At 38.7% G+C, this 25,879-nt stretch overlaps 1 protein-coding gene across 4 annotated transcripts in view; it reads right to left on the reverse strand.

Moving 5' to 3' along the window:
• Nucleotides 1-19,333, reverse strand: part of LOC127631013 (tyrosine-protein phosphatase non-receptor type 1-like) — a 32,276-nt gene extending 12,943 nt beyond the window's left edge. For 2 of the 4 annotated variants that reach the window (XM_052108951.1, XM_052108949.1), the window contains exons 1-10: nt 19,264-19,333; nt 19,054-19,146; nt 13,703-13,793; nt 13,106-13,206; nt 6,863-6,961; nt 6,614-6,751; nt 5,863-6,072; nt 4,732-4,893; nt 3,396-3,568; nt 189-415 (exon numbers count right to left, since the gene is read on the reverse strand). In XM_052108951.1, coding sequence (XP_051964911.1) covers nt 189-415; nt 3,396-3,568; nt 4,732-4,893; nt 5,863-6,072; nt 6,614-6,751; nt 6,863-6,961; nt 13,106-13,206; nt 13,703-13,793; nt 19,054-19,110 — 1,258 coding nt within the window. In that variant the 5' untranslated portion in view covers nt 19,111-19,146; nt 19,264-19,333. Of the gene's footprint in view, nt 1-188; nt 416-3,395; nt 3,569-4,731; nt 4,894-5,862; nt 6,073-6,613; nt 6,752-6,862; nt 6,962-13,105; nt 13,207-13,702; nt 13,794-18,901; nt 18,963-19,053; nt 19,147-19,227 lie in introns of those variants that run through there. The other 2 variants (XM_052108950.1, XM_052108952.1) reach the window with 2 other exon arrangements.
• Between the last annotated feature and the right edge of the window lie 6,546 nt (nt 19,334-25,879).

The raw sequence follows: 25,879 nt of genomic DNA on the forward strand, positions 1-25,879 counted from the left end.
AAAACTCTCCCCAGATGAGAATTCGAAGAGAGCGAGACCGACCCAGCTGTGAAAGTGTGCGTGTCTGTCTCTCTCTCTCTCTCCGTTCCCTCAAACAGCCAGCAGATGGAGGGATAGAGAAAGAGAGAAATGAGCCAAGATGGAAAGAGAACATCAGTGGAAATAAGTGCGGTAACAGACGTAAGCACCTAAAACCAGCGCTGTGCACACACACATGTTGGCCAGCAGGGGGCTCCATGCTCCATGGGCATCATCTGCAGGTGGAGTCTTGGGAGGGGACCGAGCTGGTTTGGGAGGGGCTTCTGTTGCAATTATGGGGTTGACAGGCTGCTCGCTTGGCAATGTTGTTACTCCAACCTCTCCAGCAGCAGCCCGTCTGCGAAGGTCAGGACCATCTGTGAATGTCTGAGGTGCACTAAAACACAAGAATGAAGATTTTAACATTTACATTTATTACTGGCAGATGCATTTAACCAAAGTAGTGCATTCAAGCTATGCATTTTTATCAGGATGTGCGTTACCTATGGATCAAATCCATGACATTGGCAACTGTCTACCAGTTGAGCAACAGGAACACATCACAAGATACGAGTGGTCCCTGCCTGTGCAAAATTCACATCCACAGTGCTAGTGTTGTGGATGGTTGTTAGGGTGCTACTACTTGGTTGCTTAATGGTCCAAGTCAAAAGACCCCCCCCCCCAGCCTACTTAATTCTTTGTTATTTGGTCCCTATAATTATATTCAGGTTCCTTCATCAATGTAAGTCTATGGGATTATTTCCCTCCTATTTTATCATCTGCTTTATCATGTCGCTTTTATAAGAAATCGTACACCTCTCCTTAAGACACCCGATTTGAGGTATCACTTGATTCGATTTAGATGTTTCAGTTATTAGGTTAATTTTGCTTAAATATTAAATAAATTCTCTCCAAGCAAATGCTGTTAATTATACAGAAGACCTTTTAACTTGATACATTAAGAAAATATACATTTTACAACTATATTTTATGTGTTTTTCATCATTTGTCACTTTTAAAAAAATTAACAAATCCATGTTTTCCATCAATAAACATATCATATTGCATTTACTATATTTTGTTACATGTTTATTGTTTAATGTATCACTTGTAAATTACACTACTTACAATTATTTACATTGATTTGTAGAGCATATGCTTGAAATCTATCCTGGTTCTTTAAGAAAATCAGCATTTCTGTAAAACCACATTAAAGAAATAGGCCACAAATGGCTTCTTAACACCATCCGTTAAATTATTTTATTTTGTTGTGTTCGAATAAAGAACAGAAAGGGTATTAAAAGAGACATTATTCAATGGCAAATGGATTGCGTGGATCTCATCTTTGGACACAAATTACTCTGAATTAATCTAATCAAACTTTAACGCTCAACACGCAGTGAAAAGTTCTTCTTCGTTAACAAAGCATTTTCCGGAAATAAAGTTGCACCTGAATTTTAAGTCACGTTGTTGAGCATCTGTGTTTACGTCATGCTGACAGAGGTTGGATATTGCAGGCACTAGGACCCGAGAGCAGCCGCCAGACATCCCTTCAGCGGTTCAGATGTTAAACGCATTGCGTGAAGATTACAGTAACTCAGAATCTGCACATATTAGTGTTTTTGGCCTTGTTTTAAATGGGAGAATTTGCTTTTAGTCGTGTGTAACAGTTTCTCATATTCTGTTTATGTTTCATGAAAGAAACATGACAAGCCACATCTGTAACTATGCTGTGCACAAATAAGCAGCTTTTAGGCTGCGAGTAAAACAATATGCCTGTTGCATTCATTAACGTTAGTGACTGGATATTTCTGATATTTGCAACCCTCTTCACAAGGCATTAATTATTCGTTTCACTGACAATGTTTTTACCATGAGTGATGAAACGTCATTTTGTGGGCATGTGAGGAGTTGCGTTTGAAAGTGGTCTAGAGTTTGTTAGAACAATAATGTTATGATGGAAAAAATATTTAAACTGGCTGAATAAAGTACCTTGTAAAGGAAAAATATTGAATACTGAATTGGCAACTGTAAACGGTTCTACCGTCTCTATGACTGATGTTTTCATCAGTTTGGTGGGCATGTTTGACCTGCCGACAATAATTACGTATAAATTATCTATGACTTCTGCAGAACACAAATTATGATTTTTAGGAGAATACTTCAGCTCTGCAGGTCCAGACAATGCAAGTGAATGGGTGCCAAAATTGACACTCCAAAAAGCATTAAGGCATAATAAAAGTAACCCATATGACTCCAGTGTTTGAATCCATAACTTTAGAAGTGATATTATAGATGTTGGTGAGAAACAGATTAAGCCCTTTTTAGCAAAAAATTCTTCTCCCTGCTCAGTAGAGGGTGATATGCATGAAGAATGTGAATCACCAAAAACACAAAAAGAATGTGAAAGAGAAAGTTAAATTGGAGCTTGACTGAGCAGGGAGAAGAATTCATAGAAAATAGTAGGGTTGGGAATCGTAAGGAATTTTACAAATCCGGTACCGATACCTCTTAACAATTCCGGTTCCCAAACGGTTCCAGTAATTCTTTTAGTACTTTTTTTTTTGGGCATATTTCATTAATTTATTATTTTATAAAATTCCACTTATTACAATAAAATTTGTTTTTTTTTATTTAAACAATGTCATACGAACCACCAGTCAGTATCTGCACTGCTTGATTTATTAGAGACACAGGTCATCATTAAATAAACCGTAACAATTCCAGAGATAGTTTAGACTGTTTTGTAGCTTAATGTTGTACTTCAGGCTTGTGATCGAAGATCATACAATTGTGGTATTTTTTTAAAGAATGGCACCGGTTCTGGAAAGGACTGGTTCTTGGTTCCCAACCCTAGTAAAAAGGACTTAAAAATGTATCTGTTTCTCACGCACACCTATTATAACACTTCTGAAGATATGGATTTAACCACTGGAGTTTTATGGATTACTTTTATTCTGACTTAAATGATTTTTAGAGCTTTACAATTTTGGCAACCATTAATTCAGATTGTGCGGACCAAAAGAGCTGAGAAATTATTCACAAAAAAAATTCCTTTGAGAAATGCAGATGAAAGAAGCTCTCACATCTGGGTGGCATGAGATCAAGTAATGTAAGTGATGAGAGAATTTTCATTTTTGGATAAACCATTCCTTTAAGTACCAAGATTTTAGAACAAATGGCAAACAGTAAAAGTACTGTCATATCAGGGTGGACATTAAAGTAGGCCTACACAAATAAATTATCACCTTCACAATTCAATCATATTTACATTTTAATCAAACAGTTTATTTTACTAATGTATCACCAGATTGGTGCCGTTTCAGTATAAATCTTATGTGTGCGTGGGACAATTAGAGAGATACCAAGAGGTTTACCTGTTTGCACAGATTTCTATGTTGTCCTTTGCGGTCTCAACGAAGAAGTGTGTGGGGTCAGAGTTCACCATTTCACCTGTGCCATTAGGGGGGTTTATTGGGGGGCGTGGCCTGGGAGGAGGAGTAAATTCAGGGGGGAGGTCCTCCTCATTCGATAACTCCTTCCATGACTCCTACTCACAGCAAACAAACAATTTCACTGACTGATAATACATCATGACACAAAATGTAAGTTTATGGTTGACTATGGTATGATTTTCCTAATTAAAAAAGTTTTACTCCTAAAGAAATTAATTTAAATATACGTTTAAAAACACGAGATGAATGAGATATACATTTATATCAGTAACCTTATAAAAGCCATTGTATTCTACATTGAGAGGGTTCCCTTATGGGGTCTGCCATGTTAGAATCATGTGACAATATGTTACTGGACACTTTAACTCATGTATTAATCATCAAAATAGTGAATTTCTAAAAAGGCATCAGTAACTGAAAACTACTGCGTTTGAATAGGGATGGGACGATATGGTTCTCACGTTTCAGTTTGATATATGATGAGGTTCAAAATATATCTTATTTTTTAATAATTTTTTATCATTATTATTCTAATAAAATGTTAACATTTAATTTGTATTTTTTTTCTACATTATATCAATTAATATTATATAATTAAATGTAATGCATAATCATGATATGAGCTGTCATAGTTTAAAATAGTGTACAATTTAAAAGTAATAACACTGTTTTTATTCATTTGTATAACCAGTGCAAAAATAGTACTGTCACTTTAAGAGATCAACATGCATCTATCAGACTCAGTGTTCCGGTTTATTAACAAGAGAGAAGTCTCATGGTTTCTTTATCACATCTGTGCTGTGTGATTAAAATGTATATTTCTTTTTACTTTATTTTCTGACTGAAAAGAACAGACAGAATATTAAGACATATTTCCAGTGAAAGTTTTTCTCAAGCACTTTTCAAAACAAGCCGATTTTCCAGGTATTTAAGCACTTTAAAAACTCCCAAGGACTTTGTGTGAACTTTGCAAAACAGTGTAAGAAAAATGTGCAAGAGGGATCTGGTCATTTCATTACAATCACATTGAAAGAAAACAATGTTGCAAATTCCTAAATATCGAGTTTTGCCTTGATATGGTTCGTCATTATTTTTGCTTCCCGATATAATCACAACAGGATACATCATCCCATCCACATTTGAATGATTCTGAATTAACAGCGCTAGGTTTCAGGGCAAGTCCAAGACAATATAAATGAAAAAATTACTGAGTGCACCTTTAAAATACATTGGTCACTTTTACATGGCCTTACAATACCTGTACAGAGGTGTCTCCCATGATGTATTTGGCACCCTCTATGACAGCGAGGTAAGAAAAACGCAGCTGATCAGCTGTTTGTATTAGGCCCATGCGGTATTTTCGCATTTCCAACAAAACCTCTCGGATACGTACTGACGATGGATCTTTCCTCTGAGACATCTAAGAATACAACAGCAGTTGGTTAGGAGATGTACGGGGGTTTGCAGGCTTTCTCCTCAGCTCCAAACAAAAGCAAGTCCAAATCTGCCAGAGCTGTTCATCAACAAGCTCAATATGAGTGCCTGTGACAAGGCAGTTACATACAATACAGACATCCAGCAGTTTTAAGGCCTAGAATTGTCAAAAGTGCGAGTGCTTTAGTGCAAAGTTAATACTTTGTTAATAAATAAATAAAAAAGGAAATAGTATCAGTAGTACTAACTCAACACAGCACCTTCATGCAAGCGAATGGTGACCAACATTTTAAGCTCCAAAAAACACAAAGGCAGGATTGATCGCTTCAGAAGACATGGATTGAACCACTGTGATATGTCATATGGATTAATTTTATGTTGCCTTTGTGCTTTTTGGAGCTTCACATTTTTGGTCACCATTCACTTGCATTGTATGGACCAACAGAACTGAGATGTTCTTCCAAAAGTTTTAATTTGCATCTTTCTTTCTTCTGTAATTTGCAGAAGAATGAAAGTCATAAACATCTAGGATGGCATGAGGGTGAGTAAATTAAGAATATGTTCATTATTGGTGAACTACTCCTTTAATATTTTAATATGTATTCAATATTAATAAATAATCATATTAATATGTAATAAATATATTCTAATAGTTGAATAAATACATTTATAAAATTATATGTAATATTACTTTAAAATGTATATTGCTTTAAAACAAAGGAGGGTGATAAATAGCATGTTCATTTTTGCTGTGTTTTCAAAACACCATGATTCTCAGTATTGAGAATTATGCAATTTAATTTCCATCAACTACTGACATTTTGGTAACCATACTCTGGACAATTCAATGTCAGGTTCATTGTCATGTTTAACACATTGCAAGGCACTAGAGATAAAACGAAAAGTGGTGATGATCTGCCATTACAGAGAAATAAAAACCGATCATTCTTCTCACCAATAGAAGGCAGGTGTCTACAAGGCAGAACGTTCCAGAGCGGCCGATACCCGCACTGCAGTGGACCACAACAGGGCCGTGCTCGGGGCTCAGACAGCCTGACTCACGCACTTTGAACAGGAAGTTGAGAAAAGATGCGGGTGACTCAGGCACACCGAAATCTGGCCATGTGGTATAGTGGAAATGAAGAATCTCCCGTGTTTCATGAGTCTTTGAACACACAAAATACAACATTATTCAAAATAAGAGTGTGTTTGTCTGGCATGTTTAATATCCCAGAGTCCAGTCAACAGTCTATTCAAACATGTTCATGTATAACAAAGTTTTTGTATTGGAAAGTAAGCATTTCAGCTAAATGTGTAATTTCTGTGCCACTAGAATAACCAAACGGAATTGCTCAAATAGTGACTGTTCAAACAAGTTTCCTGAACACTCTTGCCATCTGCCATTGGTTTGAAAAACAGATAGTCAGGACCCAAACTCCATGCTATTAGTTGAGCAAATATTGCTGTGTCAAAAAAAGAGCAATGTTTTTGAAAGCGCTATAGTGCCTTAATGTTTACACTATTGGCCAAAATCAGTCTACAAATTGGCATACTTACAGCTACCTCTCCATATTAAGCTGGAACAGAAGAATTTTAACATTCAAAATAATTACACACATCACCTTTTGTGTACTTGTGCTGTATCAGCAAAGAGAATAGTTGCATGAGTAGAAGAGGAAGGGATGAAAGGAAGATGATCTTCTCACCGACAGATTCTCCAGCTCCAGCTGTCTTACTGTGTAGTACGACTTCACATCCTCTGAGATCAGAGTGAGTTTGAAGTTTGTGTCCTTAAAAACAGCATCCCTCTCCTCTCGCTGTGGCCAGTACTGAGCACACTTTACCTGCACACACATATTACATTCATATAATCATTTGTAAATGTTCTAAGTAGGTGTCTGAAGCAATTGTGTTAATCTATATTGTAGAAACCTGTGTATCAGTGTTTCACTTACGGAGCCTTTCTCTATAACACGATTCAGCATCACGACCCCTCGGCAGCACTGTTCCCACACCATCTCCCAGAAATGGCCGCAGGTGTTTGGTAATGGGCCCTAAACACATGCACACACAATCACCAAAACAAGCATATCCACATTTGCACTCATGTACAAAAACATGTAAATTTTACCATTACATAATTATTGTAACATACATTTTGGATTATTGTTTGTATTGCAGGTACGCAAAACCGCCACCGCATGCAAGAAATGTGCTCTTCATTTTATTCACATAACACATACGCTGCACATTCTGTCAGAGAAATGGAGGAGGAAGGCGGACTGGCTTCAAGTGACTGAGAGAATCGAAGAAACAGGGTTATTCAGGTACTAACTAGTGATTGACCAATATATTGCCAAGGTGCAAAATTTTGCTGTTTGGCTGATTTGTTTCTTGAGGGCGCCGAAAATTGCCTGCTTGTATGTGAAGCAACATGCCAACAACCTGTCAAAGTTCGTTTTGTTGTTACGTGCCATCGTGTTACTACAATAACAGACCAGTGTGCAACGGTCTCATTTAAACGTCCGCATTTCAAAGCTACCACAAACGCGTTGGAGCTCATTGTGCAAAAAGTGCTCACCAATTTCATTCTCCCTCTCTCTACTCAACAGTTCACTATAAATTTTAACTGTCTTGTCTAATGATAAAAAGGCAAATAAATAAAACTAATATCATATACTTTCTGAAAATATGCACATATCTTGTTTAAACGGATGTAATTAGCAAACCTCACAAAAATTGAGCAGATCCAGCATCCTGCGGAACGCTCATTTATTTACCTCTAAAGCACGTATTCTATCAGTCTCTCCTCAGCAGTTTCCTGTCATTAACTTTTCTAATGATAAAAGGCAAATATCAATAAAACTTATATTCGGTTTATAAATATCTCGTTTAAACAGATGTATTTCACGAACCTCATAAAAATCCAGTGTTTTTTTTCCCCCCATCGACCGCTCATCTAATTTCTTCCTCTTAAGTGTGTATTTAATTAGCAAGAATCAAAACTTAAGGATTAGGAGATCCAGACCGTTTAAACTGTCAGAAGATTGCTGCTCACGCTGGATCCGCACGAGCACATGAGGGCAACTTCAAAGTAAAAGCGCTTCATGTGTAAATGTCTTACTCGCTATGCACTGTATATGTACAGTTGGTTTGATTCTGCATTTTATTTTTTTTAAATGCGAATGTTAACGTGGACATGCCATCGATGGTTGCTGGACTGTATGCACTGTTATTTCCTTCCTAATATATTAACAATTTCCTCATGTGCAAATAAATTACAAAAATGTTATAACCACAGAAATCAGAAGAAACTGCCATCTACCATTTAAAATACAATATAATTTTTTGTAAGATTATTTTTTACAAATTTGAGTAAAATTTTGTAAATATAGTGCTAAATAGGAGTTTATAATTATTTTTATTTTTTAGGAATTTTATGTTTGTTATTTACTAAATTAAATGTGATATATAGGCATTATATTGACCTATCGGCCACCCTCTCTCTGGATATCAGCATCAACCATTAAAAAAAAAAAACTCGGTTGACCACTAGTACTGAACATTTTTCAGCAGCCACAGAAGCAAATTCAATGACATTAATCTTGCGTTCTTAACATGCTTCTCATCAGACATGCAGCTGTGTTTCACATTTTCACGTGCCCTATCTCTGAAGCATGAAAGTGCATGCGAGTCCAGCATTATTCCAGATTGTGCTCCGCAGACACTTGTGCAACTCAACCTGGCTTCTCTCGACCGAGAATTGTGGCACAAACTTCAAAACTTGCGTGACACCCATATGAACGGAGTTCTACTGAGTTGAGTCTTTTACCTTAAAGCACTATAGAGGAAGTCATACGTCACAAACAACAAGAGAGCCATTCTAACCTTTCAAACAATGTTTTATATGGCAACAAATGTGTATCATCCGTCATGAAGATTTTTTAAACTACACATCACCTTTAATAAAATTCTGTTTGAATATTAGAAAACAAACCAGCTTTATTTTCAGACATTCAGATACAGTCTACAGAGATGACTTAAACCATTAAGAGCCTAATTAATTGTTTTATATTAATAATACTAGTCAACAACATCAGACTGAAATGTGAAATTTAGCATTGTGGTAAGGTGTATTACCACGTTTTGAATATCACCAATGTTTGTCAAGTTCCAAATAAAGAGAATATTATATAATAGAGGACGTAGTTTTCATTTATAAAGAATATAGGCATATATTTTTGACAGATGTAACAGGTTTCGAGCAACAATAGCATGTTTCGAGTTTTCGAAAATAGGCATTACAATATGATTAATATATAAACCAATTTTTATAGATTTTTTTTTAACTAGTGTGATATATATTGTTATCAGGATATGAGTGATATCGTGATAAAGGATGTCATATCGCCCACCCCTAAGTTGTTGAGTCCTTTTAATTTTCTACTTAAGTTTAGTTTAGTGATGCACCGATACCAATTTTTCTCTTCCAATCCGATATCGGAAATCTCAGTATTGGCCGATACCGGTGTTGTTTTTTGCATAATCAGTTTAGAATAGCTTTAGCTCATTGTGTGAAACTAATTGGGTGTGCTCTTTAATATGTAAAGAAACACAAACCTCGAACTACACATTATTTCAATATAAATGTATAGTTATTAAGAAAGACTTTATTATTAACTAGTATACTGGAAAATGTAACAGCAAAATTAACAGTAATTCCAGTATAAGTTATCAGTAGAAAAGAACCAGTTTTTTTTTTTTGGTAAAATCTTTTCAACTTGTATCTGGAATTTAAAGGATTCAGATCTCTTTTGTTATTTAATTGCAAGTTATCTGCTCACTTTTCATTCACACAAAAATAATAATATATTATAATAGTAATATATCTCAATCGTGCACCTTAAGCTTTTTAAACCTCATGCTTTTAATTTGATATTCTGAACTCTCCATGAAGTCCTGTATCAAAATCAAATCATGAACACACGTGCAACAGTAGGTGAAATTATTGTGTGCAGTTCTGTATGTGTCTGTTTGTAGGCAAGTTCACAGCAGTTTAATTAGCTTCTTATTCAAATTCTGGTAAAATGCACCTCCAGTGTCATTCTAAATGCATATTATAAATAAACTGAACTATTGAGCATCTACATCCGAGATGTACGCGAGAAGCACTTATTGCGCACCGCATGAAGGCTAAAAATACCCACATGTGTGTGTAAACAGATCAGCGACATTCACTGACACGCTGGAGCGGCACGTGTATTTTCTATATTTACTTACTAAACACAGCCTTTTGTGATTCACAGAGCTATTGCACGTCTTCAAGTGGCTTTGAATAAAATGCACAAGTTATTTGAACTACTTTAAATGGAGTTTTTCTGGTTCTTATTTTTTGAGCTTGACAGTAATGAACATGACTAACACACAGTATCGGCTTTGGATCTGTGCTCGTTGGACCGATAATCGATCCGTCTAAAAGCTACAGTATCAGAGCCGATACTGATCCAGGTATCGGATAGGTGCATCCCTAGTTTAGTTGCATTTTATTATTTGCAAACAGCAGTGTTTTTTTTTCCCCCTGCAGTCCCGTGACCAGAACAGATCTGCAACAAACCAGTTAAGAACCACTGTTATAGGGTATTATATACATAATTAGATTTTTACTGAGTGGAAACTTATGCACTCTAAATCACCCCACAATTTCACAAAGTCAGTGCGGTAAATCACAACTAAACATTTAAAGAGTCTTCTTGAGGTTCAGCTGTGTGTGTGTTGTGTGTTTGTGTCTCAGCTGGCAATGCTCTGACGTAACAAGGCTGGCAGGTTGAGACGAGTCCATTGCCGTCTCAGAGCACCAGTGTGCATCACTACAATAAATAAACATGATGTGCTGACGCAATGCAAGATTTTGCAACATTTCACACTGTAATCTCCAAATCTGGGAGAGAGAACATCTCTTTGGCAGATGTCACATGTGTCAAAATGGAATGTCACTGTAGTAAATCAGAGTGTAATGTTGTTTGAGGTGGTGGTGGCCTAACGGTTAAGACTTTGGACACGTAATGTAAATGACAATGCTGGGGGATGATTACAGTTATGATGGCCATGTGTGCTTTTTGGAGCTTCAAAAAGTTAGTTACCATTCACTTGCATTGTATGGACCTACAGAGCTAAAATAAACTTCCAAAAAATCTTCATGTGTTCTGCTGAAGAATCATAAAAATCTATATGGCATGAGGGTGTGTAAATGATTAGAGAATTTTAATTTTTGAGTTAACTAATCCTTTAAAGAATGAATTCACCCAAAAAATGTCATCATGTCCATGTCGTTCCAGATTCGGATGTCTGTATTCCTTTCGTGAACGAATTACTCAGACCATTTTGTGAAGCAAATCAACCAAATCACTTCAAATATTTGTCTAAAAAAAAAAACATTGCATGGAAGAGAGCAACCAGCACATTTTTCAGAACTGCTCTTTTTGTGTTCAGTTGAAAGATAGATAGATTCTGGAATGGCATGAGGGTGAATAATGAAAATGTCTATTTTTGGGTGAACAATTATATTAACCTACTGTAATATCGTTTTAGAATATGCAGTAATAAATCACCCCTAAGTCAGGTTGCAATAGCTAGAAATAGCAAAGCAACAGCTTGATAACGAGTAAGATTGAACAACCCCAATTCCCAAAAATGTATGACTGTATGAAAAATGCAAATATAATCAAAAAGTAGTGATTTCTAAATTATATTCAACCTTTGCCAAATTGAAAACACAACAACTTAACATTAAATTATGTTTTACACTTTTTTACAGTCAATTCAAATTAAATGATTGCAACTCGCTCCAAAAAAGATGACAGGGGCATTTAAGACAATGACAAATTGAAGAGTTAAAATAGCAAGGCAATGTAATGTAATGCAAGAGATGTTAAACAGGTGAGGCAATCGTGTCATAGTATATAAGGAGCCTCCAAAAAAAAAGCCTAATCCTTCAAGAGCAAAGATCATTCAAGACTTGTCAATTTGCCAACAGATGCTTCAGCAAATTATCCAACACTTTGAGAACAATGTTGCCCAAAGACTAATTGGAAGGATTTTGGACATTTCACCCTCTACAGTGCACAATATATTATAAAGATTCAAGGAATCTGGTCAAATCTCAATGCAAAACATATCTGAATGTGCGTGATCTCTGTTCCCTCAGACATCACTGTCTTAAAAAAAACATCATTCATCTGTAGATATCATGAATATGGTTTGGGATTACTTTAGTAAACCTTTGTTTGTCTACACCATTCACCGCTGCATCCACAGATGCAAGTTAAGACTTTACGAAGCAAAGCAGAAACCATACATCAACACTGTCCAGAAGCGCTGCTGACTTCTCTGGGCTCAGACTCATCTTAGAAGAAAAGTAGTATAGTGGATCTGTGTATTTTGGTCAGAAGAGTGAACATTTCAAAACGTTTTTGAAAAACAAAGCCATCGTGTTCTCCGGGCTGAAGAGGAAAAGAACCATCCAAGCGGTTATCATCGGCAGGTCAAAAAGCCAGTGTCTATATGGGACACCATTAATGCAGACAGATATGTACACATTTTGGAGCAGCATATACCTCCATCCAGCACAATCTTTTCAAGGGACATCCTGGCATTTTCACAGGACCACTTCAAACCACATACTGGCCAAATAAGCGGAGTGCAGGTGACAGACTGACCTGCCGCAGTCCTGATCTGTATACAATTGAGAATGTGTGGTGCATTATGAAGCACACATTACGGCTAAGACCACTCTGTACAATTGTGCAGCTGACGACATGGATAATGGATGAACGGGGGAAAATTCAACTTTTGTCACCAGTGCCCAAATGCTGTTATTAGAAGAAATAGTGATGTTTTACAGTGGTAAACACTCGACTGTACCAACTTTTTTGGAGTGTGTTGCAATCATCGGATATGAAATTACTATACATAAAAACAAATTTACTTTGCAAGGTAAAACATCATATAATGTGTAGTTGTAGTGCTTTCAATATAGCAAAGGGTAAATATAATTTACAAATCACTCATTTTTGTTTTTATTAGTATTTTTCATACTGTCCCAACTTTTTGGGAATTGGGGTTGTATATGTAAAGGAGCAACCTTTAAAAAAAAAAATCAAAAACAAAAGATCCCTTAAGAAAGAGGGTTAGTTTGTCACCTGAGTTAGTATGTAGTTTCTCTGAGCTTCCTCAACAGAGATCAGACTAGCATTGATGTAGTCATTATTGCCAATCTGTAGACAAATTCGGCTGTGGTCAACTGTGAGAAAAAAAATAGAGAGAGAGATGAAGCTGTGAGGTACAATACCATGATGCTTTGCACGTTCAGCTGTGAACCATTCTTTTTCAGGTCCTGTTCTCAGTTCCCCACCACAGACAAAAACATCTTCATAATGAAAATGCTCAACTGAAACAAATTACACAAACACTCAATAGGCTTATGTATTGTTCCTTAAGCTGAGGTCCTTTTTGGGTTGTTGTGGGGGGTTTACAGAATCGCATCAGGATTGGATAAGCAAGAATACCAGGTGAATACTAATGTATGCTGCAGGAGATGACAGCGAAGATATTTTGTACGTGTTACATCAAACTGATGCGCAAAAGAAATCATAAGCTCCAGTAAAGGAAGCTTTAAATAAGCAATGTATTAGCAAGTGGAATATCATATTTGAAAGAGCCCGATTCAGCTCGCTGATAACAGGCCCTTTACATTAGGTGTCACTGACTCTGAAGAACAAGGGAAGTGGCACACTTACATGGGCTGACGTCTCTGTAGCGATTACGACTTCTGTTTTCTGGAAGTTTGGCCAGCTTACATGGTAGGTCGCTGGACTGCTGCCTGATCTCCTGCAGTAAACAAAAGTCAATGAGATGAAAATGCTAAATCCCCCTTTGCTACTAAAGTGAAAAATACAGGCAAATGATTTGCTTGGTTCAACTGTGTGGCTGAGAGTGTCTATGCAAATCAAACACACAGTTGTGATGCCAGAAGAGCAGCACCACCAGTATGTAATGTGTGATGCCAAGCATCAATTACTGACACTGTAGAATGAAGGAGGGCACTATTTAACACCCTGGGCGCACATAAAAAAATAAAACATGTTAGTAAAATCACTATAATCTGAGATGCGGGTTGGCACTGTTTTGGCAGCACGAGGGGGACCTACACAATATTAGGCAGGTGGTTTTAATGATGTGGCTGATCGGTGTATAATCAACAAAGCATAGCGGTCAACATTGCAATCTAGTTTTCCTGCCATTCATACCGTTTTCATATCGCTCCCTCATGTCATATTACAGAACCTTTGACAAGAAAGGCAGACAAAGCAAAAATGCTTTGTATAAACGGCTACCAGAACTACACTGGGTGAAGAGAACCTACTGCAGAGAGAAGAGCAACAATTAAACACCTGTTACATCTGTCATTTCCATTTATCTGGACATCCATCTGACCTGTACAGGCATTTCTCAACCCTGTGAATCTGTCAATTTTAATTAGAATGTAAAATATGCATAAATAATAATAATTTAGTAATATAAATAAAATAAAATTCATAATATACATATGCAAATGCATCCTTATATATCTTTAATATACATATAATTCAAGCAAGGTTCTCTCTCAGGATTTCATCAACATTTTCAATGCATTTTGTCAACATGAAATGCCCATTTTAATGTAACTGGTGAGTATTAACTTGTACTCTTAAAGTGAAAGTAACTGTCATCACGTGCAAACGTTTATGATTTTCTTTCTACTGTGGAACTCAAAAGGAGAAGTTAGGGAAAATTTATGAAAAATTAAAAAAATCTGTGACTGTGCATGGTAACTGGAAGTAACATTCTGCCTAACATATCCTTTTGTGTTCCACAGAAGAGAGAAAATCATACATGCTTGGGGGTTGTTCTGAAAAGGGCATTGTAAAGAGGTTCAATCGAGAGGAGGCAGCGAGATCTGGCTTGACATTATAAATAATAGTTTAATGAAGAAATAAACCAAGACACAAACACACATGACAGTCAGCTGACTGTAAACTAGCTCTCTCTGTCGCACCACCATCCGCAGTCGGCTTTTATCTCTCTCGGAGGCTTATTTAGCCTGATAAGGGACCAGGTGTGTATAATCACGACCCGGCCCCACCCTCCGCCCTGTCACATGCATTATTAAGTGTAATGCTATTGTTGTTGGAGGGACCTATTTGGATGTACACATAAGGCACTATTTCCAGAGTAAAGGAGTAGTTGATTACTGCATGACTGTCTGTCTATCTCATTATTATAAGATGGTGAACAAAATATGGTTTCAGAAGCAATGGTGTAGTCACGACGAATTGAACCTGAAAGATCAATAATTAAAAAGGGGATAACCTCAAAGTACGAGGAAAATGGAAAGAGAAAAGCCAGCCCCGCCACTGTTAGCCTCGCAGCTAGCTCTGCCAGGCAACTTCGATTTCCCAAATGCCAGCGAATGGCCAAGATGGATGAAACGTTTTGAGCTTTAAAGAATCGAATCAGGATTGGATAAGCAAGAATACCAGGTGAATACTAATGTATGCTGCAGGAGATGACAGCGAAGATATTTTGTACGTGTTACATCAAACTGATGTGCAAAAGAAATCATAAGCTGCAGTAAAGGAAGCTTTTAATAAGCAATGTGTTAGCAAGTGGAATATCATATTTGAAAGAGCCCGATTCAATAAGCGAAATCAAGAACCGGGGAGAGTGTAGAGTCGTTCATTACGGCTGTTCATTCACACTTGCCGAACAATGTGTTTTCGGAGCCCTAAAAGAAGATTTAATAAGGGACCGAATAGTGCTCGGCATACGCGATGCTTAACTGTCAGAAAGCTTACAGTTAGACGCTGACTTGATGATAGAAAAACCAATAATGTAAGTAAGAGAGTGCAGGGCAGTGAAAAAAGCAACAGCCAACAATACGTGGAGCAGTCAACAGGACACGTTGAGACAATACACAAAATGGGCAAAAGATCACAGAAGCCATTTAAAAAATAAAACAGAAACATTTAATTGGATGTGGAAGATGCAGGAACTTAAAAACACCACTGGAAAGACAGCCCAGCTTGTGAGGCTGACTGCAGAAGTCATCATCGTAAGGGACATTTAGCAAAAATATGCATGTCAGCTAGGGGTGTTAATAACATCATAAAGGGGCAGATAGAGAGAGATAGGAGGGAGATTTTGCTTTCCTTGGAGAAGTGCATCCACAGGGAACTGATGGGTGGAACGAACTCATTGGGATGAATGGCGAAAAGACTGTTTTAAAATTGGACACATGGGCTCCTGTTATAGCAATTCCAAGCTGCAGCTTCTCCACAAAGAAATATAGGGTTCTGCAGCCTTCAAGCAAAGTGCTGTTTGCCAAGAAATCACAGACTGGAAGTTAAAGGGACGATTTAAATGTTAGTTAAGCATTAAGAACAAAACATTTATGTAGTTGTGGACAGTCTAAGCCCCTATTAAGTCTTCCAACAATTGAAGCCCTCACATTAATTCAGCATCTCCACACAGTACAAATTCAACAGAAGGAGGTTGTAGCCAAGTACCCTTCAGTTTTTTCTGGCTTGGGGAAATTAAAGGAGCCATACAAAATTGTGTTAGAGCCAGGCACTGGCCTGTATGCACGGTCATCCCCACGCCAGGAGCCCCTGCCAACGAGGGACAAGGTGCGGGCGGAGCTGAAATGCATGGAGGAAATGGGGGTGATTTCAAAGATTCCTCAACCAACCCCATGGTGTGATGGCATGGTCGTTGCACCCAAGGGAAAATAAGGTTGAAAGTCCTGTAATGTTGTAATTCCAATTAGTGGGTTATATATAACAGGATACATTTTCATTTAAAAGAGTTCTTACTTAAAAGGGCATTATTAAGTGTAATGCTATTATTGCTAGAGGAACCTATTTGGATGTAACACATAAGGCACTATTTCCAGAGTAAAGGAGTAGTTGAGCACTGCATGACTGTCCATCTCATTATTATTATAAGATAGTGAACACAACAGGGGTGAGTAATGACAGAAATGTCATTTTTGGGTGAACTGCCCTACAGCTACCATTAAAGTCTTTGTTAAAGGTATCTGCCAAGAACAACAACATAAATGCGAGTCATTTATTGCTGAGAAATAAGTGACCGAAGCAGAGGACCAGAATTAAGCAATACACTTAAAAAGATCATTCTATCTGCATAAAACTAGAGGTAAGAATTGTAATCCCTGTGAGATCAAAAAGCCCTCAGTAATCACACACATGACAAGGCGAACATGAATATCCGATCTATAATGATTCTAAGGTTGTTTTAAGCTATTTCTCCACTTATGTGTGTAAATACGGGTCCGGCGTTGTGGGTTAGTGGACAGGCCAAACCAGCACCACTACTGAAAAAAATCCTAGGGGAAACAATCTAACAGGCTTTCTCTTTGAAAAGATTAACTCATTCCCTTCATCTGTATGCAGCTCTCTGTTTACAAATGAGGAATTAAATTAATCTCTATGGGGGCTGTTCAGACCGGGAGAAAAAAACACAACGCAAAGAATTTGAGAGAACGCAGGTGTCTCGAGACACGTTTTTAACAGTTGAAGTTGTTTTTAACTTGACAAGGTGCATAATACCGCAGCATTCCGGCGCAAGACATAGAAAAACAACTGAAAACAGTGCAGGCGGAGACACAAACAAAAACGTACTAGGGATAGGTTAGGTATAAACGGTTCCTTACGCAGGACATTTATTTTAAGAGATTGGGCAGAAGTTGGCAAATGATAGGATACAATTGGACTAAAGGCACACATAAGAAAATGCTTAATTCTGGTCACAAAATGTATCAAGATCAGAAAAAAATATTTATTTTTATTTAATAATGATGGAGCAACTGTCAAAAAAAAAAAGTTTCCAAATTCAGAGGCGGTTTCCAAAAAAAAGTTTCCAAAATTCCTTTTACCCACACTTGGGATACAAGGCCCCCAGGGGGTTTGCAGCGATATCATGTAGATATAGGGGCAACAGTTATAGGGCAAATATAATTATGCAAATAGCTTTGATACAGCAAAAGTAACAAATTAAGATAATGCTTATTCACATTTACATTTATGCATTTGGCAGACGCTTTTATCCAAAGCGACTTACAGTGCAATTAATACAGGGACAATCCCCCCGGAACAAACTGGAGTTAAGTGCATTGCTCAAGGGCACAATGGTGGTGGCCATGGGGTTCGAACCAACGACCTTCTGATTAACAGCCCTGTGCTTTAGCCACTACGCCACCACCACTCCAATGGTTATTCAAAATAACTACTTTTGAAAAAAGTGCACTATTTCCAGTTAATCTAAAACACATTTGTCTTTTAAATAATATATCTATAGAATATATTTTTCTATAAAATAAAAACAATCTCCATTCTGATTAGATCAGTCAATGTGAGCCCACTTTGAACATTTTTCATAACAAATATATTCCTCCCACGTTAGAAAAACAATGTGATTTATGGCGGCCTTTAGCACATGCAACAGAAAATGTTACCAAAAATCCTATCCTTTCACTTACTGGACACCTTTCATCACCTTTACCAAAGCTGTTTGTGTGTGTGTGTGCTATTTGGTGTTTTGGGAGAAAATCAAACTGAGAAAATTTCGTTGTAAACTCTGAAAATAAACTTGCTTTTTTAATCATTATGAAAATGCAGAGCTATACTATCAAACCCGTTTCCCCCATCTAATCAACCCTTGACAAGTTGGCATGAGTGCAGGACAGGATCGAAGCATCTCACTAAATCTAATCTCCGGTCCAATCAATACAAAGGACACTCGCGCTTGCCGCTTTCTATGACCATTAACAGGACACGGGTGGTCGTTGACTTCTGGTGTTTCAGTTTAAACCCTGTTATACCAACAGGTCTATGTGAATGTCTATTTCTCCGGTGTGTTTCGGGAAGTTCTGCTGGTACCTGAGCTGGCCTGCTGCTTAACATGAGGATGGCAAAGCGCTCGTCACGGGTATCGCCTTCTGTTAAAACAGCCTCTATTACAAACACATATAAAAGTACCTATCTGATCCAGGATAACCAATTTACCACCGGACTGAAATCCACAGCTTTACCTGGTAAACGGCGGTCCAGTTCCCGAGCTCGTCGATTTCCCGAAACTCGGATTCCATTGCCGCGTGTGTTCCCCGTCGCTCGTTGATTACTCCCTGCCAATATACGCAGTTATAAACTCGATGTAGAATCACATGAGACTTAATGACATTTAAAAGTCTGTTTAATTTTCTTACGGAAGGTTTTTAGTGGTACTGTTGTGTTGCTCTTACCGGAAACACGCTGCTCGCCCCTCACGCAGCACCACGGCTCTCCACTGTCCGTCGTGCTCACGCCCTCTTTTTCCTCAGATTGACCAATGAAATATCGTGTGTGGCCGTAAATTCAAGATAAAGGCCAATCAGCACTAAGTAGTAGGGCGTGAAAAACACTTAAACCAATCAAATTCCAGAGCGTAACCTCTCAGTTACTGTGGGTATTGTAGTTTGTTGTAATTCGGGAGTAATGTACTCTGTACTTTTAAAAAAGTACAGAAATGAAAAAGGCTAATATAACACCCAGAAGGTTCTCATAACAGTATTGGAAGGGAGTCCCAGTGAAACAACTTAAAACTTTGTATTTAATCCCAGCAATCAATAAAGTAATTTGTTAATGTTACAAAATTTCAAATATCATTTACGTTTTGTGTGTGAGTGTGTGTTATTCTATTATCATTTTGCCATTTGTATGATAAGAAAAAAGTTATTTTGGATGTTGTCCTAATTTTGAGCAAGTGTCTACAGGCTGACTGCAATTTTCCTGAAGGAAAGATTGTGGTTCCCAACCTTTTTACCCTGAATACCCCATTCTTATTTATAAGGAAGTCTGCAGGCAGGCAGGCAGGAAGACAGGCAGGCAGACAGACAGACAGACAGACAGACAGATAGATAGATAGACAGATAGACAGATAGATAGACAGAACGTGCCTTAGGCATGCTGCATGAAGGCATGAGGACTGCAGATGTGGCCAGGGCAATACACTGCCATGTCCGTACTGTGAGACGCCTAAGACAGCACTACAGGGAGACAGGAAGGACAGCTGATCGTCCTCGCAGTGGCAGACCACATGTAATAACACCTGCACAGGATCTGTACATCCTAATATCACACCTGCGGGACAGGTGCAGGATGGCGGCAACAACAACTGCCCGAGTTACACCAGGAACGCACAATCCCTCCATCAGTGTTCAGACTGTCCACAACATGCTGAGAGAGGCTGGACTGAGGGCTTGTAGGCCTGTTGTAAGGCAGGTCCTTGCCAGACATCACCGGCAACAATCTTGCCTATGGGTACAAACCCATCTTCGCTGGACCAGACAGCACTGCGAAAAGTGCTCTTCACTGACGAGTCACAGTTTTGTCTCACCAGGGGTGATGGTCAGATTCGCTTTTTTCGTTGAAGGAATGAGTCCTGTACCAAGGCCTGAACTCTGGAGTGGGATCGATTTGGAGGTGGATGGTCCGTCATGGTCTGGGGCGATGTGTCACATAATCATCGGACTGAGCTTGGTGTCATTGAAGGCAATCTCAACGCTGTGCGTTAAAGGGAAGACATCCTCCTCCCTCACGTGGTACCCTTCCTGCAGCCTCATTCTGACATGACCCTCCAGCACAGGCCAGCTGACAGTCTTGCCTGGGCCCGGGACAAAATAATCTTAGATGGGCCCCCCCATGCCCAGATCTCTCCTTTTCCCTTGCTCTTCCTCTCCTGTTCCCCTCCTCCGCTCTTCCTCTCCTGTTCCCCTCCTCTGTTCTTCCTCTCCTGTTCCCCTCCTCTGCTCTTCCTCTCCTGTTCCCCTCCTCTGCTCTTCCCCTCCTCTGCTCTTCCTCTCCTGTTCCCCTCCTCTGCTCTTCCCCTCCTCTGCTCTTCCTCTCCTGTTCCCCTCCTCTGCTCTTCCTCTCCTGTTCCTCTCCTCTGCTCTTCCTCTCCTGTTCTCCTCCTCTGCTCTTCCTCTCCTGTTCCCTTCCTCTCCTCTTCCTCTCTTGTTCTTCTCCCCTCCTCTGCTCTTCCTCTCCTGTTCCCCTCCTCTGCTCTTCGGAAGAAATAATTGTGTCAGGCTCTTATACTAGAGATGCACCAATTACAATTTTCTAGGCCAATTCTGATTTTAGCCGATTCTGTTGTTCTAACCACTTTACAGCAGACTTCCATTTTTTTTTTTTTTTTTTTTATAAAACACCATATACTTTTACCCAAACTGAATAATAAAAACACGTTTAAATGGGTACATTTTCTATAAATGTTTTCATTTTTTTTTCTGACATAGCCTACTGCAGTTCTTGTTAAAACATACTAGACATGCAAAATCTGTGCATTTTGGGCACTTTTTGTGTGAAATCATATTTATTTTTTGTCCATCAAAAGTGTGCTTTCACTTTTAATTAAGCATGAGCAGCGCAGCAAAAATAGACTCGGATCTGGCCCATTATCTGTTCACCGATGCCAACAGTGACGCATTTCAGCCGGCTTTTTATTTCTCATCTCCATAAATATATCTAGTAGTAAAGCTAATGCAAGGGCTAGAAATCAATGAATTCTTTGCTAATACTTCCTCGTCATCATGGAGAGCGCAGTTCGCACCGCTTTCTCCTTTCCACAAGCGCGTGCTCTCCCGTGGCGTCTGTCGTTGCTATGCAACAATGAACTTGCGCGCCTGTAAAAACGAGCGCGCCGCGTCGCTATTATGAGCTAATATCCAAAATATTTCCATATGTGTCTCTTTCCTCCTTTCTTATCAACAAGTGGATTTACAGCCACCACATCAGCAGCACCGCCGGTCGCAATGTCTCAGCACTTTTATGAAGAGGACGCAACTGCACGCGCTTCGGGCATGCACGCGCATCAAGTACCGGGTTTGAGAAAACCTGGTACCGTGGCGTGACGTTTAAAACAAAATTAGTACCGACTTCGTACCGAAATACCGGGTCTTTGACAACACTCATAAACGTTGGCTGCGCTGTTTCTTACCTTGCTCTACGTTGACTTTACTAACGTTAGTTCCAGCTTCTCCGTCACCACCTTTTTAAAATATTTGTTTAGGACATCTCGAAGGCCTCTATTTTCTTCTTCCCTTCTTCTCTTTTCTTTTCTTTTCTGAGCACCAGACTTGTGCTGACCGGACATTTTGATCGTAACGTTAGCCTACTGAACTTCAAATCAAATGACAACATCAAATTTTGATCAGTGGCCAAACCATTTTTGTTTTGGGGGTGGGCGGGGGTCCTTGACCACTATTTCAAGGACAATTAGGAAGAAAACAAATAAAAAGCTTTTATGTAACTCAAATATTAGATATTTTTTCCACAAATATGCCTATTTTATTTATTTTTTAACAATTATTCCATAACTGAATGAGGGCCCAGTTCTGGGCCCCCCCCCTACCCTAGGGGGTACCCCCTACCCCCAAACAACAGACCCGTTTGTCCCCCCCTGTCGGCGGGCCTGCTCCAGCATGACAATGCCACCAGCCATACTGCTCGTTGTGTGCATGATTTCCTGCAAGACAGGAATGTCAGTGTTCTGCCATGGCCAGCGAAGAGCCCAGATCTCAATCATTGAGCATGTCTGGGACATGTTGGATCAGAGGGTGAGGGCTAGGGCCATTCCCCCCAGAAATGTCCGAGAGAAAGTGCCTTGGTGGAAGAGTGGAGAAACATCTCACAGCAAGTACTGGCAAATCTGGTGCAGTCCAAGAGGAGATTCACTGCAGAACTTAATCAGGCCACACCAGATACTGATTAGTTACACATCTACATAGTCTTCACTATTGAATCTTTTTAAGTTCATACAAATATTTACACATGTTAAGTTTGCTGAAAATTAAAGCAGATGAAATTGAGAGGACATTTCTTTTACTTTTTTTTTTTTTTTTTTGCTGAGTTTATAAGCACTTGGAACACTTTATCCCCATGCAGTTCATCAAAGATGCTTTGGTTTGCCACAGTTGATTTTTGAAATTTTTTTAATGTTTATTTTGAGATTTTGCTTACATTTGTTGAGCTAGCAGAGGACGCTGACATGCTGGCTGTCTTACTACTTTAGCACATTTTATGTATCATTAACCACCTCAAAGCATATGACATTCGGCATCACCTAGGTTGGGAACCACTGGTGAAGTGGGGGTTAAATTTTTCCAACAAACCCGCATATCTCCCAAGAACCCTTTTTTTTTAAAACAATCTTTACAATATATTAAATTGGATCCCTGTCATTCACCCAGGCTGAGAAAACATCACTGGCCCCTTTGTATATTATCTATAGCAATATTGAGTCAGACAGAGACCAGATGCAGTCATATTGGTGACGACGAATCCATATTCATACATCACTGTTGTCAATAGATTCAGAAAGATCCCATTCCTTGCCTTTCTGGTATATGATGAGGAAAACTAATGGCTAGGTGTGACATTATGTGAAAAACAAAAAAAAAAGTACTTTGAAACTGCAAGGGCAAAAACATAAAAAAATTCACCCCAGTCGCACACCATCTGAATGAAAGCAAATGTCCTGGCTCTGTCTCATGAGTTGTTTCAGGTCGACAGCTATAGATAGGCTGCGTTATTTGAATGTTTCCGTCTGCATAACATTTTCTTATCATTCCTCAAAGTATATCAATCAGCCGCATATCCACTCAGCCAAGGGTCAGTCCAGTTCTGATCAGTGGTGGTTCTGCCTTGGTGCCCTAGGTGAGATCCAATGTGGTGCCCCTCTTAATGGCAAAAAAATGAATAATAATTTATGATGTTGACAACTTTTTGTTTCAGAACTATGCTTTAATACTCAAAATATACTAAAGGGATAGTTCACCCAAAAATGAAAATGAAAATTTTTTACTCACACTCATGACATCCCAGATGTGTATTCTTTCTGCTGAACACAAGCAAAAACAAATTAGAAGACTATATAAGCTTGTAGGTACATTCAGTGCAAGTGTATTTGTACCTACAAGCTGATATATACTCAAAAAAATCACAAAGACAGCATAAAAATAATCCATAAGACTCCAGTGGTTAAATTTGTGTCTTCGGAAGCGACAGAATTGGTGTAGCTAAGAAACAGATCCACATTCAAAGCCCTTTTTTTTTTAACTCTAAATCTCCACTTTCACACCTCAAAGTCATATGTGATGCCTGTTTAGTTTCACTTTCACATCTGATAGAGAGAGAGGAGATTTAGAGTAAAAAGAGACTTATATATTGGTCTTTTTCTCACCCACACCTATCATGTTGCTTCTAAAAACATAGATTTGACTGATGGAGTTTTATGGATTACTTTTATACTGGATTTGTTGTGCTTTTGGAGCTTTAAAGTTCTGGCAACCATTCACATATACATATATATATATATATATATATATATCTTTTTTAAGGCAAATTATATTAATATTTACATAATATATAAATAACTTAAATTGCAGTTAAATTGTAGAGTCAATAAATAAAGAAAATGGCAGAATACTTACAGAATGCTGCTTGTGCTATTACACCTAATCCCTAATTTAAAATGTCACCCTCTCCTCCTAGATTTCATAAAATGTCACCCTCTCATCCTGTGTCATGATGTGCCTGTACTTTTGATCATGGTTATCTTACGTTTGTTCAGAATGTAAGAATGATTTATGAACATCTATAAACCTAACCATCTAGAGTCTTTAAAGGGTAACTAAACCCCTGCTCAGAGTCTGACTCCACCCACTAGCAATATTTGAAAAATGCTGGAAAAGTGGGCAGACACCAGCGGGGATAGAGGGACGAAACGAGGGCTGGGCTGAGCGGGGGGGGCGTGCACCTGAGACCCGTAGTGACAGATTAATTGACAGCTGCTGTCAGACTCTAAAATGGAGAGTGAATGGAGTGGTAATTTTCTCCAGGAGTATTACTATTATGTTATTATTATTCCTCACACGGTCGCAAGACGACATGTACATGAATCTGATGAGTTTTATCGAGTTGATGTCAATAGCGCGCGCTCTGTAGGCACATTCATATTTTGCCGCTATGTGAAAAAATCCAGCAAATGCGCCGGTGCGTTTGTCTACCCCAGAGGATTAACTTTAGCCTAACCATAAATTGTGATTCAAATATATATGATCACTCACCTCAAGACGCCGCTGCGGTGGTGGAGTCCATGCAGGAGGAGCAGCGTTTGGCACTGCGTCGCTTTTCAGCACGAGCTGTTTGGAGAAGCCCATTTCCACCTCCATTGCGTTGGAGAAACAATCCCGCGTAAAATGCAGTTTGCACACTCCTACAGCTCTAGGCGGGAACTCGCGGTCTTCCAGGCCAAGGACATGCAACCACTGGCTCTAATTTCCAAGTCTGCTGGAAAGCTATACAGTCCAGCAGTGCTGTTGCAACCAGCAACACTACACCTACGTACCATCCTGACCACTGTACTAAATACAGATAATCTACGCTAACTTGAAGCTATCCTAACTGACGCAATACTATGCTACTAACTAACTATGCTTCTAACAATACTACGCTAACAAATATGCTAATTAACTACCTAGACTACACTAAATAATCTAAATAACTATATAAATGCTATGCTAAATAGATGCTAAAATACTCTATCCTGATCATTTTCAATACTCGCAATTCCAACTCCTGACTCGCTACAGTGGTTTTGATGAAACGAGATGGTTTTTATACTGCCATGGGCGTGGTAGCTCGTACCAAGGGCGTGGTGAGCTGGAACCTGCTTACGTCAGCTGTCACCGGTTACATCATGAAGTACCGCAAACAGCCAATAGGAAAATTCAACTGCAGTAGCCACCGTTCAACCTGAAGAGGGCAGCACTCAGACGTTTTTACACCATACATTGTAGAATTAAAACACTTTATACA

The sequence above is a fragment of the Xyrauchen texanus genome, chromosome 37, assembly GCF_025860055.1.
Source record: "Xyrauchen texanus isolate HMW12.3.18 chromosome 37, RBS_HiC_50CHRs, whole genome shotgun sequence".
Classification (NCBI taxonomy): Eukaryota; Metazoa; Chordata; class Actinopteri; order Cypriniformes; family Catostomidae; genus Xyrauchen; species Xyrauchen texanus.